We start from the raw sequence: 13,835 nt of genomic DNA, 5'->3' as shown, positions 1-13,835 counted from the left end.
AACTGATAAAAGTTTCTTCAGGGTTCCCCGTGAACTAATAAAAAAGGGTGAACGAACACAGGATTTCACACAAAGACGTCGAGAAAGGTGGCTTCCGAACCTCTGACTGAAATCGAAGGGAGCCGAGTCGAAGCGTGCTCGGGTTTGCAGTGATCACTTGGTGAAAGGTTTGTATTTCCCTCTCGGCTCTGTCCTTAGTGTTTCCCAAGTACTTTTCTTGCTATGTGTCGTTATTTTAAGGAAATTTTTTTACTCACGAAGCGCTAAAGTCCCCAGCTGTTTCTTTGTTTCCTCCTCACAAAGTCCATATGCATGAAGGTCGCGACAAAATTCTTCCCCAGCCGTCCAGTTACAATGCGCCGTGATCACTTCTCCGTCTTGTTTAACTAAGATCCAGGTCTTTAAAGGGGTTTCTGATGATCTTTGTGAATGATTTACCTGAGAGATAAGAGCCAACACAAGTGAGAATCAAGCCAACTGTTTGTTTAAACTTCAACTTGCAGCGCTTCGTTGTAAAGAGGCAAACGAAAAGCTTAAAAAAACATACTTACACGAGCAAAAACAATCCAGGATTCATTGTGCAGCGACTTGATAGCGAGGTCCTTTACCCAGCCACATACAAAAAAGTCGTAAGCCTCCGTACTCTTCCACGCGTTCATCTGTTTTGCGGTGTAGAAGGACGTCTGCAACACCAGATAGTTCGAGATGTCGGGGAACTCGACTGAAGGGTAGTTTTCGAGATCGTATGACAAATCCTTCTTTCCCAGATTGTTGGGGTCGATTCCATTGCAAACAGCAATCTTCTGGATATATCTAAAGCCAGCAGTGGCTTCTAGATTACAAACGTACTCTGATAACTTATAGTGCTGTTTGCACTACAGCGGCCGTTTAGACCACCAGCTAAGTCAAACTTTCCGCTAAGAAAAGTCCCGTGACTGAAAACCAGCAATGGAGCACTTGCGTGTGACATCACATCCAATCCAGATTGTAAACAGACGCCACCTTGTCGGTCAAACGCCATATTTCCGCCTTCTACTTCTACCTTTTCTTCTGGAAAACCCTACTATATACAATTCTACTACAACGTCAACTCCACTGAAAATCAATAAAACATAAGACGAGTGGAATCCTGTGTCCGAGTCCTTCCCTTTCAAGTGTGGGAAACCCATGATGCTCACATACATTTGACAGTAGGCTGCCACGGGACCCTGACAGGTGTGCAAAATGGATTGCTGCTATCAGGTATACCATAGTGATAGACTACTGATACTTGATCTAACATTGGTTTCCAGCAGAAAATGACGGTTTGTAGCGATTTCCATCGCATGCACAACGTTCCGGACGAGATAGCGAGACCAGCGGGGTCTCAATACTTAAGTGACTTACCCGTCCAATGAGGATTGTTATTTTCTTGTTTACAAGATACCACATCTGAGGGCGGCTGACAAATCCTGAATTTCTGTAAAGATAACTGTCCAGAGATTTATAAGCACGCAGTGCTTCACCACTGAACAGCGAGGGAAAGTTGATGAGGTAATTATACACGACTGGGTATTCCACCTCTGGCAGTTCAATATCCATTGACACGGTCGTGAAAGCTACGTCCGGTAATCGATAAGGGTCATTAATCTGTAGGTCGTTTATCTTAGACATGTATCTAGTTATCTGTTCATTAGAAAAATGAGCCGTGTAGTCCATCGGTTGAAATTGATCCATTTTGTATATGAGTGCAACAATATTCAGCTGTGTTTTTTACTGACAAGATGGCGGCTGTTTACATTCCGGTCACATGACTGCAAGAGGTCTATATGAGCTGATATCCTAGTAGTAGAGTAGCCAATCAGAGCACGCGATTGCTCATATCCAGTGAATGTGGATAGAATAATAAATTATTTTCCTGTAACAGCCGATCCCATCATGGTTTATTCGTTGCATGTTTTCTGTACATTGAAGTCCTTATAACCCATGTTTATAGCAAGTTTTTACCAAATGAATAAATATAAATGTGTCGTACTGTGCAAAAGTCTTAAGGCCTCTGCATGCTCTTGCGACAAGGCTTTCGCAGACAGCTTTTTGCAGACAGTTGTAATTTATCGTTGAGCGGGGAGTAATAGGCGTGCGCGATGTTATTCACTGCCACAACGCAAGGGGGCGCGAAGTCGCTAGGAGTAGTTGGTGGGTGTGGTTAGTGGAGTGTTTATCCTCCGGTTACTTATAATGACTAGAACTGGAGTCGTATAGATGTACGTACTTCCTCACTTCCTCGATCAACCGCTCTTCGTGCTGCTCCATCTTCGCTAGTGTTTTTAAAAATGGCGGTCGTGAAAACAAACCAAACCGGGAAAGTAGTGAAGCGGAAGTGCGTGTACAGCGGATGTAGAGTGGACCAATCAGAGCCCTCTTGTCTGCGACGCTGTCTGCGAGGCTTCTGCGGTGGTCACAATTTTTGGGAGGTGCACGCAGAGCGTCTGCGAAGGTTGGGGGGGCTACGCAGACACTGTCTGCGACGCTATCTGCGAGGACTGGGTTGTCAGCATAAATTGGCCTTTAGGGCGTATTCACACCTACGTTGTTTGGTCCGGACCAAACGAACCAAATTTCCCTTGGTCCGGACCTTTTGGGTTGGTCTGAATACAAACCACCGAACTCTGGTCCGGACCAAACAAACGGACCGAGACCAAGCTGCAAGGTCGGACTCGGTCCGGACCAAAGGAACCCTGGTGCGGATCTTTTGGAGGTGTGAAAACAGACCGGACCTAATCCGACAGTTTTGCTTTTTTGTACCTCGGGAGCTTCCGTCGTTTGTCGAGCATTATGGGAAACAGAGTCTTGACACTCCACCGCAAAGTGCAAACACTGTTTCGGTTGTCAAGGGAACCTTACAACAGTCGTTCAGTCACCAGTGGTAGGCGAGTGCAAAAAATGAGTAGGGGGCAAACGTGGGCCGAGGAAGAAACGCGTCCCCTTGTGGATATATGGGCAGATGTCCACATATCTGAGCTTTTGGAGAGAACACACAAAAATGCCGACGTGTTTGCTGTATTCAGTGAGAAAATGAAGGAGAAGGGGTTCACGCGCTCCCCAGAATAATGTCGGCTAAAAGTGAAGAAACTCCGTCAGACCTACATTAAAATCAGGGACATTCTTTCAAAAAGTGGCGGTACTAGCGACGCAAAAAAGAAATTCATCTATTATGATGACCTGGATACTATTCTGGGGTCAAAATATAATTGAGGCGTGGCTTTGTTGACAGATTTTGGTCCGCTTACTAAAATGTACAGTGTGAAAGCGAACCGCACCAAAATGAAAAAATAAAAAAAACATTTGGTTCGGACCAAAGCAAGTGAACTATCGAACTATCCTGGTCTGAATACACCCTTACACCCTTAGGCACCCCTTTTTTTTTTTTTTTTTTTGCTATAGATTTCTATTTTATGACTTCTACATGATCGAGTCAAAACATTTTAGAGTTCCAAATGTTCGTGTTTTGTTTTTGGTTTTTTTTGTTTTGTTTTTCCAGTACAAAATTAAATGTTACAGAAAAAAAACTGTTGTATCTGGTCCGTGTGCTTTTTCGTTCATTCATTATTCTATTTTGGAATGAAAGATGAAATTTAAAAAAGGGTGCAGCTTGGTGTTTTACTTAAAACAATACAAGCAGAAATGGCTCTATTTTGTTTTCGAAATGTATTGCCATCATCAAATAGTAGCATTAGAAAAGTGGACAACGTTTCTGATCGTTTTCTTAATTTGTAATATTCATTTATTCCTTTATTGAATTTCATTTGACCGATCCTATATTTCACCCAGAAGTAAATTACACCGCCTGGCTCGCGCTCACTCATGTCTCACTTACAACTAGAGGTCTGCGCGGGTCGGATTTTTCAGTCCCGCCCGCGCCCACAAAGAATTATGATTTTCAGTCCCACTCCCGCCCGCGCCCACAAAAAAATTATGATTTTCAGTCCCGCCCGCGCCTGCCATATTTTGTCCCGCTCCCCCCCGCAAATCCCGCATGATGCAGACGTTCGCGTTATTTCTCAGGAAAGTTCTTGTCTTGACACAGCGTGATGGTGCCCCGCCCCCTACTTTGAGTGGATTTGAGCATAAATATCTACAGCTCACGTTCACGTTTGTTATTATTTACCTTGTTTCTGAATTCAGCATGTAGTGTCTCTAATAATAATAATAATAATTAGTGCTGTCAAGCGATTAAAATATTTAATCGCGAATCGCACATTTTTATCACATGAGAAACCATTGTAATTCTCTGATCAGCGTAAAAAAGTGAATGGGCTTGCTTTGTACCAATGGTGGTTTTTTTGTTTTGTTTTTTTATTGCAAAGCAGAGCTAGTAAGAGAAGTGAATTGATTTACTGCTTGAGTTAGTCTACAACTCTAATCAGAGAGACAGGTTACACAGTGACAGTAGGCTTGACTCAATGCTATCCCAGAAATCCTTCCTGTAATATGCAAATTTGGCCGCCTCTGATTGGACAGCCACATTTGCATATTACAGGAAGGATTTCTGGGATAGCATTGAGTCAAGCCTACTGTCACTGTGTAACCTGTCTCTCTGATTAGAGTTGTAGACTAACGCAAGCAGTAAATCACTTCACTCATGGTTCTCTTGCTAGCTGGGTGTGAACTGCGAGTCATCAAAGACAGATCAAGAGTGATCAAAGGATTTCCCGTTAGGGTGATCAATGGCAAATTTAAGATGCCATTCCTCACTCAATCTGGCAATCTGACTCTCTCTGCAAATTTAGGCATCTTAAAATGTTTTTATTAATGCCAAATAAAATATCCAGCACAAATTATATATGATAGACATAAATTAATAATTTATAAATTTTATTTCAAACACGTTTTTAGTTAGCGGGACTGCAGCTTGTCACCGCTCCCGCCCGCGCCGCATATGTGCACTCCTGCCCGCGCACGCATATGTGCACTTCTGGTCCCGCCCGCGCTCGCAATGAGCTTTCAAAATTTGTCCCGCGCCGCACTGCTTTGCGGCGGGTCCCGCGGGACTCCCGCGGGAGTGCAGGGCTCTACTTACAACACACGACGACGACGATAGATCGACCTCCAGCGAGTTCATGGATCATGGATGCTATGCAGTACATGCTCTTCAAAGGCCCTAAACGGGTGAATCTACGTGAAGAAGACATAACACACAAAATTGCAACTTGAGGTGCTGTGAAATATCTGCATGCGTAGCACGCCTTCGCAACATTTCGCAAATTAAGTCAGAATATGCCTCCAAAGACGCCATGTTATGCGAATGAGAATAAACAAACCATAACGCTCCCAACCCGCCCACAAGCTTAGGCTTCCAGGTCACCCAAAACCTAAGTTCTAAATAAACTAAAACGCAATTCAGAACGGCATTTTTCAAAATTGCTTTTTCCCTTTTTCTGCTGTTCAATGACTCATTTTCAATAACTAAAAATACATCAAAACATGGCTCTGGATTCCATTTCACAAGTCATACACAAGTGTAAAAATTCATAAACGAGTCCTTTTTCATTTCTCATGTGACTTCCAAAATAGAATAATGAATGAACGAAAAAGTACACGGACCGTATCTGAGCAACATATTCTATAAGCGAGCACTTTTTGGATTAAAAAAAGAAACCATAATGAACGCGACTGGGTTTTTGTGCAAAATGAAGACGCGAGTGTGACAGTCCAAGTGTCCAGAAGAACTGAAGATGCTCAGTAAAACCTCCAGCTCATTTCCTTATCAAACTGCGCTCATCGGACCTCAGACTACTTTTTTTTTTAAAGCAAAGGCTCGTCTTACACCAAATATCGACTTTGATTTATTATGGCTTACTGCTATTTATAGTATTTTTTTTAATGTTGAAACATTTCATTTCATTACTTTTAAGCTGTTTTTGGTCTACACGTGCCTCAGACTTTTGCCCAGCACTGTATATACGTGTGTTTTAGGAGGAGCGTCGTGGTCCCACTCTGATCGCTGTACAGTCTAACTGGGAGCTGCGGCGTCTGGTGGCCGGTATGACCGTCCTGGAGGAGTTCCCCGTGGTCCCCGTGCACGTGACGGACGATATCAGCTACAGCGTGCTGGACTGGCAGCGGCACGGCGCACGCCGCATGATCAAACACTATTTAAACCTGGACAGCTGTCTTTCACACGCCTTCGACATGGCCAGGTACAGCACACACACGATAGCCATTATCAGAGGTGGACAGTAACGAAGTACGTTTACTTGAGTACTGTACTTAAGTACACTTTTTGAGTATCTGTACTTTACTTGATTATTAATTTTTTTGCGAAACTTATCACTTTAACTTCACTACATTTCTATCAAGGTCCTCGTTACTATGAAGCAACTTTGAAAGTGGATGTTTTTTCTTTTCTTTTCTAAAACGTGATTGGTTTCTTCAGAGGTGACACTGAGACAGCCGATCAGTAATCACTAGGGTCACGTCACGTCCATAGACTGTATAAAATCAAGTTCGGTGATTTCTCCGCAGCATTATTTGAACACGATCGGTTGATGGCAGAAAGGAAGGAGGCGGTTCTTCTGGGGAACGCACACACTCGTGGCCTCGAACCCATGTTTCAGTTTTCTGAAAGAATTAGAGTGGTTTCGTTTTAAATGTTTGCTTTGTTTGCCGAAAACGAACCACATCACGGCCTACAAAAACTCGCCGTCCAACCTGCGGAAGCATATTGAGGTTTTTCTTCCAAGAGAAAGATTGCAACGAAGCTGTCTGTGCTTTTAGAGCTAGCGATAACGTTGCAAACATAGCTCTGCAGTCTGGTTAGTCAAATGACTTTCTCTATGGATTTGCCCGCCAAGTTGCTGTAGCCCTGTCCACGGCTAATGTTAACACATAGCTAGTTAACTTGGACACTTTTAGCTAGCATGTAAAACCAAACGGAGTTGCGCTAACATGAATAACGTTAACTTATCTGAAGTCCTTTCAGAAATATGTTTTAGCATAATCTTGCCGAATAAACAGAATATAGAAATGTTTCTTTTCTAGTACAGTGTTTCCCAACCTTTCTTGAGCCACGGCACATATTTTACATTCGAAAAATCCCACGGCACACCACCAAACAAAAATGTCACATAAAGTATATATAATGATCATCTCGTGTCAATTTACTCACAATTTACTTACTCAGTGTGAAACCTGGGCCTGTTTAGTTGAACACAAAGCTGATACACTCACAGGAATTGAAGAAAGACACACACGAAGATCTTCCTCAACAGCTCTGAGTCGCTCTCCTTTTTTTAGTTTTTATAGCAGTCATGCTTCAAAAGCCCAGCTCGCATAGATAGGTTGTGGAAAACCACTTTTTTTTTTTTTGCTTTCTTCTGACCTCTACTCATACTAGGGCCTTCATCTGGGTCAGAATTTTCTCCAGGACCCAGTTTGGATTGTGTACTTTTTCTTTTCAAATATTTATCCATCGCTATCACTGCTGTCACACCCGAAGCATTACTAATTCTATTGTTTGAATGGCAACAGGTAGATACACAGGTTAATTAGCTACCTGCTGCCATCTAGTGGAAGAGTATTTAATTGTTCTGCCTGTCACTGTACGTCGCTGGCATAGACGAACGAAGACAAATTATTTGAAGTAAATAAATAATTTTCAGAACAATTAAGTGAAATTGGATAATTTCCCACGGTACACCTGATGATCTCTCACAGCACACTAATGTGCCGCAGCACAGTGGTTGGGAATCACTAGCTACCCAATATGATTTTGAGTTTGAAAAGAGTTTGCTTCACTGACTAGCTAGCTTAATGTTAAACCACCATGATGCACAGCATGCGTTCATTTTGTGAATTCACATTTCTGTCTTTCGTAACGGCGTTAGGTTTTCTAAGCGCTGTGGCAATAATACAACGATGCGTTGACAGAAAATGTACTTTTAATACTTAAGTATTTTCAAAAGCAAGTACTTTAACTTCAGTAAAAATTTGACTGGAGAACTTTCACTTGTATCGGAGTAACATTTGACCAGCGGGATCTGTACTCTGACTTAAGTAATGAAGTTGGGTAGTTTGTCCACCTCTGGACATTATACACCTCCTTTCAAAAAAAAAAAAAGACTAGGGCTGTCAGTGTGGACATAACAGTAACGCTTTTTATTAATCATTTTAATCAACAGTGCTGTATGGATGGATGTGTAAATGTGGTCTTTGATTAACGAGTTTATTTTCTAACCTCGACTCGGATCCACTCCACAGGTATTACCACTTGCCTATCGGGAACCTGCCTGAGGACATCTCCATATTCGGCTCGGACCTCTTTCTGGCACGGCACTTGCGGAAGCACAACCACCTGCTGTGGCTTTCCCCCACAGCGAGACCCGACCTCGGGGGCAAGGAAGCCGACGACAGCCGCCTGGTGATGGAGAGCGACGAGCGGGGCTCCGTGGAGATCAACGCCCCGGGATGCTTCTCCACAGGTCCTCAGCGGAAAAATTATTCATTGAAAATACACTGTTTAGAATTGCTTGCGTTAATCATCGAGTTATTTTCTTTAGTGTGTGTGGAGTTGGACATTCAGAGCTTAGCAGTGAACACAATCCTCCAGTCGCAGCACGTGAACGACATGGAGGGCGGGGCCAGCATGGGCGTGAGTTTTGATGTCATTCAGCACGCGTCACTGGAGGACATGATGTCGGGAAACCAGGGGGTGACGGCGGTAGCTAGTTACGATGAGACTGCACTCTGCTCCAACACATTCAGGTGTGTGTGTGTGAGAGTAATTTAGAAACTCCTGATTTTTTTTTTAAGCACGTTTCGTTCTGTGCATTTTCCCTTTAATATAATCAGATCATGATATTATTCTTATTCAGTAACCTAATTTAAGCAGGTGTTTGCTTTAAAGCAACTCAGATTGATTTTTAACTTCAGCTCCGTATGAAATATTTTCTATCATTCAATTATTTTTACTATTTAAAGCATACAGAGTTTCTGGAGCATCACATTTGTGGGGTCGATTAAATGCTCAAAATGGCCAGAAAAATGCCTTGACTATATTTTCTATTCATTTTACAACTTATGGTGGTAAATAAAAGTGTGACTTTTCATGGAAAACACAAAATTGTCTGAGTGACCCCAAACTTTTGAATAGTAGTGTTTGTTTGTTTGTTTGTTTGTTTGTTTGTTTGTTTGTTTGTTTGTTTGTACCCTTGCTCCTGCTGTGATGTGAACATAGCCTTGATGCTGGTATTAGTGACAAATGAAACCTCAACCCTATATACAGTTAATTCGACTCAAGAATTAGGATTGAAACACTGATTCATATTACATACTGTATGGAGCACTTGCATGTGACGTCACAGCCGATCCAGATTGTGACAGACGCCATCTTGTCGGTCAAACACCATATTTCCGCCTTCTACTTCTACCTTTTCTTCTGGAAAACCCTACTATATACAATTCTACTACAACGGCTGTGGCTACAAGCTCTCCCTACCTGTGCACGGTTTTTATGTTTTTTGTGTGTATTTTTGCGTGTTGTTCGTCTGTACCGGACTTCAATATCCACTACAACCGTATGGACTTACTGGACATGGGTTTCCAGCACAAAATGACAGTTTGTAGCGATTTCCATCGCATGCACAACATTCCGGACGAGGAAAAAAAAAAAACATTCCGGACGAGATAGCGAGACCAGCGGGGTCTCTGTGGATTGTTATTGGAAGCAAAGCTAAGGAGGCGGCGCCGGGAGAAGAAGCAAAAGCGAGGCTGCAGAGCCGGCCTGTTGACTAAGCTCAGAAAACAGCCACTCAAATCTCCACTGCTAAGCCTCTACCTCTCCAACGCCAGGTAAACAAGACGGACGATTTGGAATTACAGCTGGAATTACCTTATTCTATTCTATAATCGGCTGGTCAGTGCTATACTCAATACTTAAGTGACTTACCCATCCAGTGAGGATCATTTTCTTGTTTACAAGATGCCACATCTGAGTCGCTGACAAATCCTGAATTTCTGTAAAGATAACTGTGCAGAGATTTATAGGCACGCAGTGCTTCACCACTGAACAGCGAGGGAAAGTTGATGAGGTAATTATACACGTCCGGGTATTCCACCTCTGGCAGTTCCATATCCACCGACACGGTCGTGAAAACTCCGTCCAGTAAGCCATAAGGGTCACTAATCTGTAGGTCGTTTATTTTAGACATATATCTAGTTATCTGTTCATTAGAAAAATGAGCCGTGTAGTCCGTCGGTTGAAATTGATCCATTCTGTACACGAGTGCAGTAATATTCAGCTGTGCTGTTGACCGACAAGATGGCGGCTGTGTACTTTCCGGTCACGTGACTGCAAGATCTCTATACACAAATATAATTGTGATAAAGAGAGTACGTACATGTGACAGGCTTAATAATGTTGTGTGTGTGTGTAGGATCTTGAAGAGTATGGTGGTTGGCTGGGTGCGGGAGATCACCCAGTACCATAACGTATACGCAGATAATCAGGTGATGCACTTCTACCGCTGGCTGCGCTCCCCGAGCTCACTCCTGTACGACCCGGCGCTGCACCGCACGCTGCTCAACATGATGAAGAAGATTTTCCTCCAGTGAGTGACAACACGCAGAGGATGATTTTGTTTGTTTGTTTGTTTACTGACCTGACAGTACAACCACTAAATGTTTTGCATTACATTTTCATATCAATTCTAAGATTCATATCGTAAAGATTTCTCCGACTCTAAAGCAAGAAGAACTTTGTTTTTGGATCTCGTTTTCTCGCACACGCGTATACAGGCTGGTTGCCGAGTTTAAGCGGCTCGGTTCTTCTGTGGTCTACGGGAACTTTAACCGCATCATTCTCAGTACCAAGAAACGGCGCATTGATGATGCCATCGCCTACGTGGAGTACATCACCAACAGGTCAGAGCTTATTTTTATTATTCTCGCCTAACATTACTATGGGGTGCCAATATTTACGCTTTAAACAGAGAATTAGTATCACAGCAAACCTTTCCCCTGTTGCTTGGCTTCCTTTCTGTAAGACGGTTGTTAAAGGTTTCATCAATTGGAACTGCTACCGTATTATATAGTCAAGTAATGATTTAAGTATTGGCACCCTTCAAGATAATGGCGCAAAAAAAAACAACGAGTTGTTTGAGAAATTGATTTCAAGCTTTGTCTTAAAACAGTTTGGAGAAGTGCTTACTTTATTATTCTTACTTTATTATTTCAGAACGATTTGAAAACTTGTTTAGAGAGTGTCACGTAGGTTCTTAAATGTGACAGTGAAGGACAACGGGCAAAGATAGAACTTTGAATGCAAGACGTTTTATTGGGTCCGGTTTCCCAAAGTAGCAGCAGAAATTTAACACAAAATAAATTCTAATAAGAAAATAAAAGTTCAATTAAGTATTACAAGAACAAAAAAATAGAATACTGCAGGGGTTTTCAAAGTGTGGGAGAGTCAGCCCCCCCCTCAGAGAGCAAATAAACAACAGCGTTCCCCCCTTACAATTTTTGTTGTTGCTATACTTAATGTTCCATTCGTATTTTAAAAAAAAATGGTTGTTGTACACATTTTTATTTTTTTTCTTTTACGCATTTTAAACATCTGTGCTTTTTGAAAAATCTTTTTTTACACATTTTAAACATATGAGCTTTATTAAAACATCTTTTTTTACACATTTTAAACATCTGTGCTTTTTTTAAAAACATCTTTTTTTTACACATTTTAAACATCTGTGCTTTTTAAAACATCTTTTTTACACATTTTACACATCTGTGCTTTTTTAAAACATCTTTTTTACACATTTTAAACATCTGTGCTTTATTAAAACATCTTTTTTACACATTTTAAACATCTGTGCTTTATTAAAACATCTTTTTTTACACATTTTAAACATCTGTGCTTTTTTAAAACATCTTTTTTACACATTTTAAACATCTGTGCTTTATTAAAACATCTTTTTTACACATTTTAAACATCTGTGCTTTATTAAAACATCTTTTTTACACATTTTACACATCTGTGCTTTTTTAAAACATCTTTTTTACACATTTTACACATCTGTGCTTTATTAAAACATCTTTTTTTACACATTTTAAACATCTGTGCTTTATTAAAACATCTTTTTTACACATTTTACACATCTGTGCTTTTTTAAAACATCTTGTTTTTTACACATTTTAAACTGTGCTTTTTTTAAAAACATCCTTTTTTACACATTTTAAACATCTGTGCTTTTTAAAACATCTTTTTTACACATTTTACACATCTGTGCTTTATTAAAACATCTTTTTTACACATTTTACACATCTGTGCTTTTTTAAAACATCTTTTTTACACATTTTACACATCTGTGCTTTATTAAAACATCTTTTTTACACATTTTACACATCTGTGCTTTTTTAAAACATCTTGTTTTTTACACATTTTAAACATCTGTGCTTTTTTTTTTTTTTTTACATCTTGTTTTACACATTTTAAACATCTCATAGCATCGTTAGCTAGCACCTCTTGGCAGACAACACACTGTGGCAGTGGAGCATCTTCAGATCCAGTCCATGAAAATCCAAACTTTAAATAATCGTGGTCATACTTCCTTCTCTTTTTGCTTGGCCCAGACTCTGTCTCCTCACTCACTGTAGCTTTAGGTACTAAAAATCGATCCATTTTGTCTCTGGCAAAGGCTAGCTGAAGTTCGCTAAATGTCCGCAATAGTAACTTATCCTGGTTTATTTTTCCTCACGTTGTGCGCGCCCCCTAGGGGAGGCGCGCCCCACACTTTGAAAAGCCCTGGAATACTGTATTGCACGATGTTTGCACCGCTTGATTACATGCACATTACAGGACTACTACGTAACAGACGGTGCCCATGACCCAACTAACCCACCTCCCTTCAGAGGAATACATACAGTGGCCTGTCCCCACCCACTGGAAGATACCAATTACTTTATATTACCAACATCGCATGAACTATACATTTACATAACAATTTCAGGTCTAAGTGCAGCCAGTAATCTCTATAATTCATAAACAAAATACCATTTACAATAAATGCATACATTTTGTACAATACACATAATTAATGTTAATTGGGTGAAACCACTACAATCCATGCACGAGCTGGTGCACGTAGTTCGGGTCCTTTGACCCAGGAACCCTGAAGTCCTGCAGTAAACAACCACAGTGAAGCAACGGGAAAATGCAGCTCTCGCCTACACAATCACAGATACGTAAAATAAAAAACCTGAGCTTAACTAATGTGTGTGCGCTGTTATACGATTACTGTAACTGTGTATGGTCAGACAAGACGATAGATAAGCGTAACCGTTGCACAGTAACGCGACAAACAAACAACCTGCATGCGCACCCGCAAAGTTATTTAGCTGCTGGCTAGCTGCAACTTGTAGCTTCCAGTGTTACTATGTGTCAGTGTACAGTGGCATGCAAAAGTTTGGGCACCCTTACTGAAAATGTCTGTTACTGTCAGGGTTCCTACGCAGTATGGAATTTGATTTTAGTATTTTCCAGGTCTGGAAAAGTATGGAAATTAGGGTATGGAGAAATATTTGTGTTTCCAGACCTTTGCCGCTACATAGTAAAATGAAGCTCAACATTCCGACATTCAGTTGAATTTTGCCAAAGAAATGTGTTGAAATGCGGAGGGAGGGAAACGGGTGTTCTGTTGTACTGGCATGCGCTCCGCCACACCTCCTGAACCTGCTTCTTGCAAGACTTTGGACAAGACCAGGGCTTTGAACCGGTTCAAGGAACGAAAACGAAAACCGGGAACTTTTTCTATTTCACATGGAACAGAAACGAAACCAGAAACTTTATTATTTTTTATGTTCCG

General features: G+C 41.2%; 1 protein-coding gene across 1 annotated transcript in view; it reads left to right on the top strand.

The window, feature by feature from the left end:
• Positions 1 to 13,835, top strand: part of pole (polymerase (DNA directed), epsilon) — a 155,198-nt gene that overhangs the window by 106,243 nt on the left and 35,120 nt on the right. Inside the window, exons 37-41 of the mRNA XM_060907428.1 lie at positions 5,956 to 6,179; positions 8,239 to 8,459; positions 8,538 to 8,742; positions 10,413 to 10,586; positions 10,774 to 10,899. Coding sequence (XP_060763411.1) covers positions 5,956 to 6,179; positions 8,239 to 8,459; positions 8,538 to 8,742; positions 10,413 to 10,586; positions 10,774 to 10,899 — 950 coding nt within the window. The remainder of the gene's footprint in view (positions 1 to 5,955; positions 6,180 to 8,238; positions 8,460 to 8,537; positions 8,743 to 10,412; positions 10,587 to 10,773; positions 10,900 to 13,835) is intronic.

Source organism: Neoarius graeffei, chromosome 24 (assembly GCF_027579695.1).
Source record: "Neoarius graeffei isolate fNeoGra1 chromosome 24, fNeoGra1.pri, whole genome shotgun sequence".
NCBI classification, from domain to species: Eukaryota; Metazoa; Chordata; class Actinopteri; order Siluriformes; family Ariidae; genus Neoarius; species Neoarius graeffei.
Note: the sequence above shows the minus strand (reverse complement) of the source record. Positions and strands in the feature narration are given on the sequence as shown.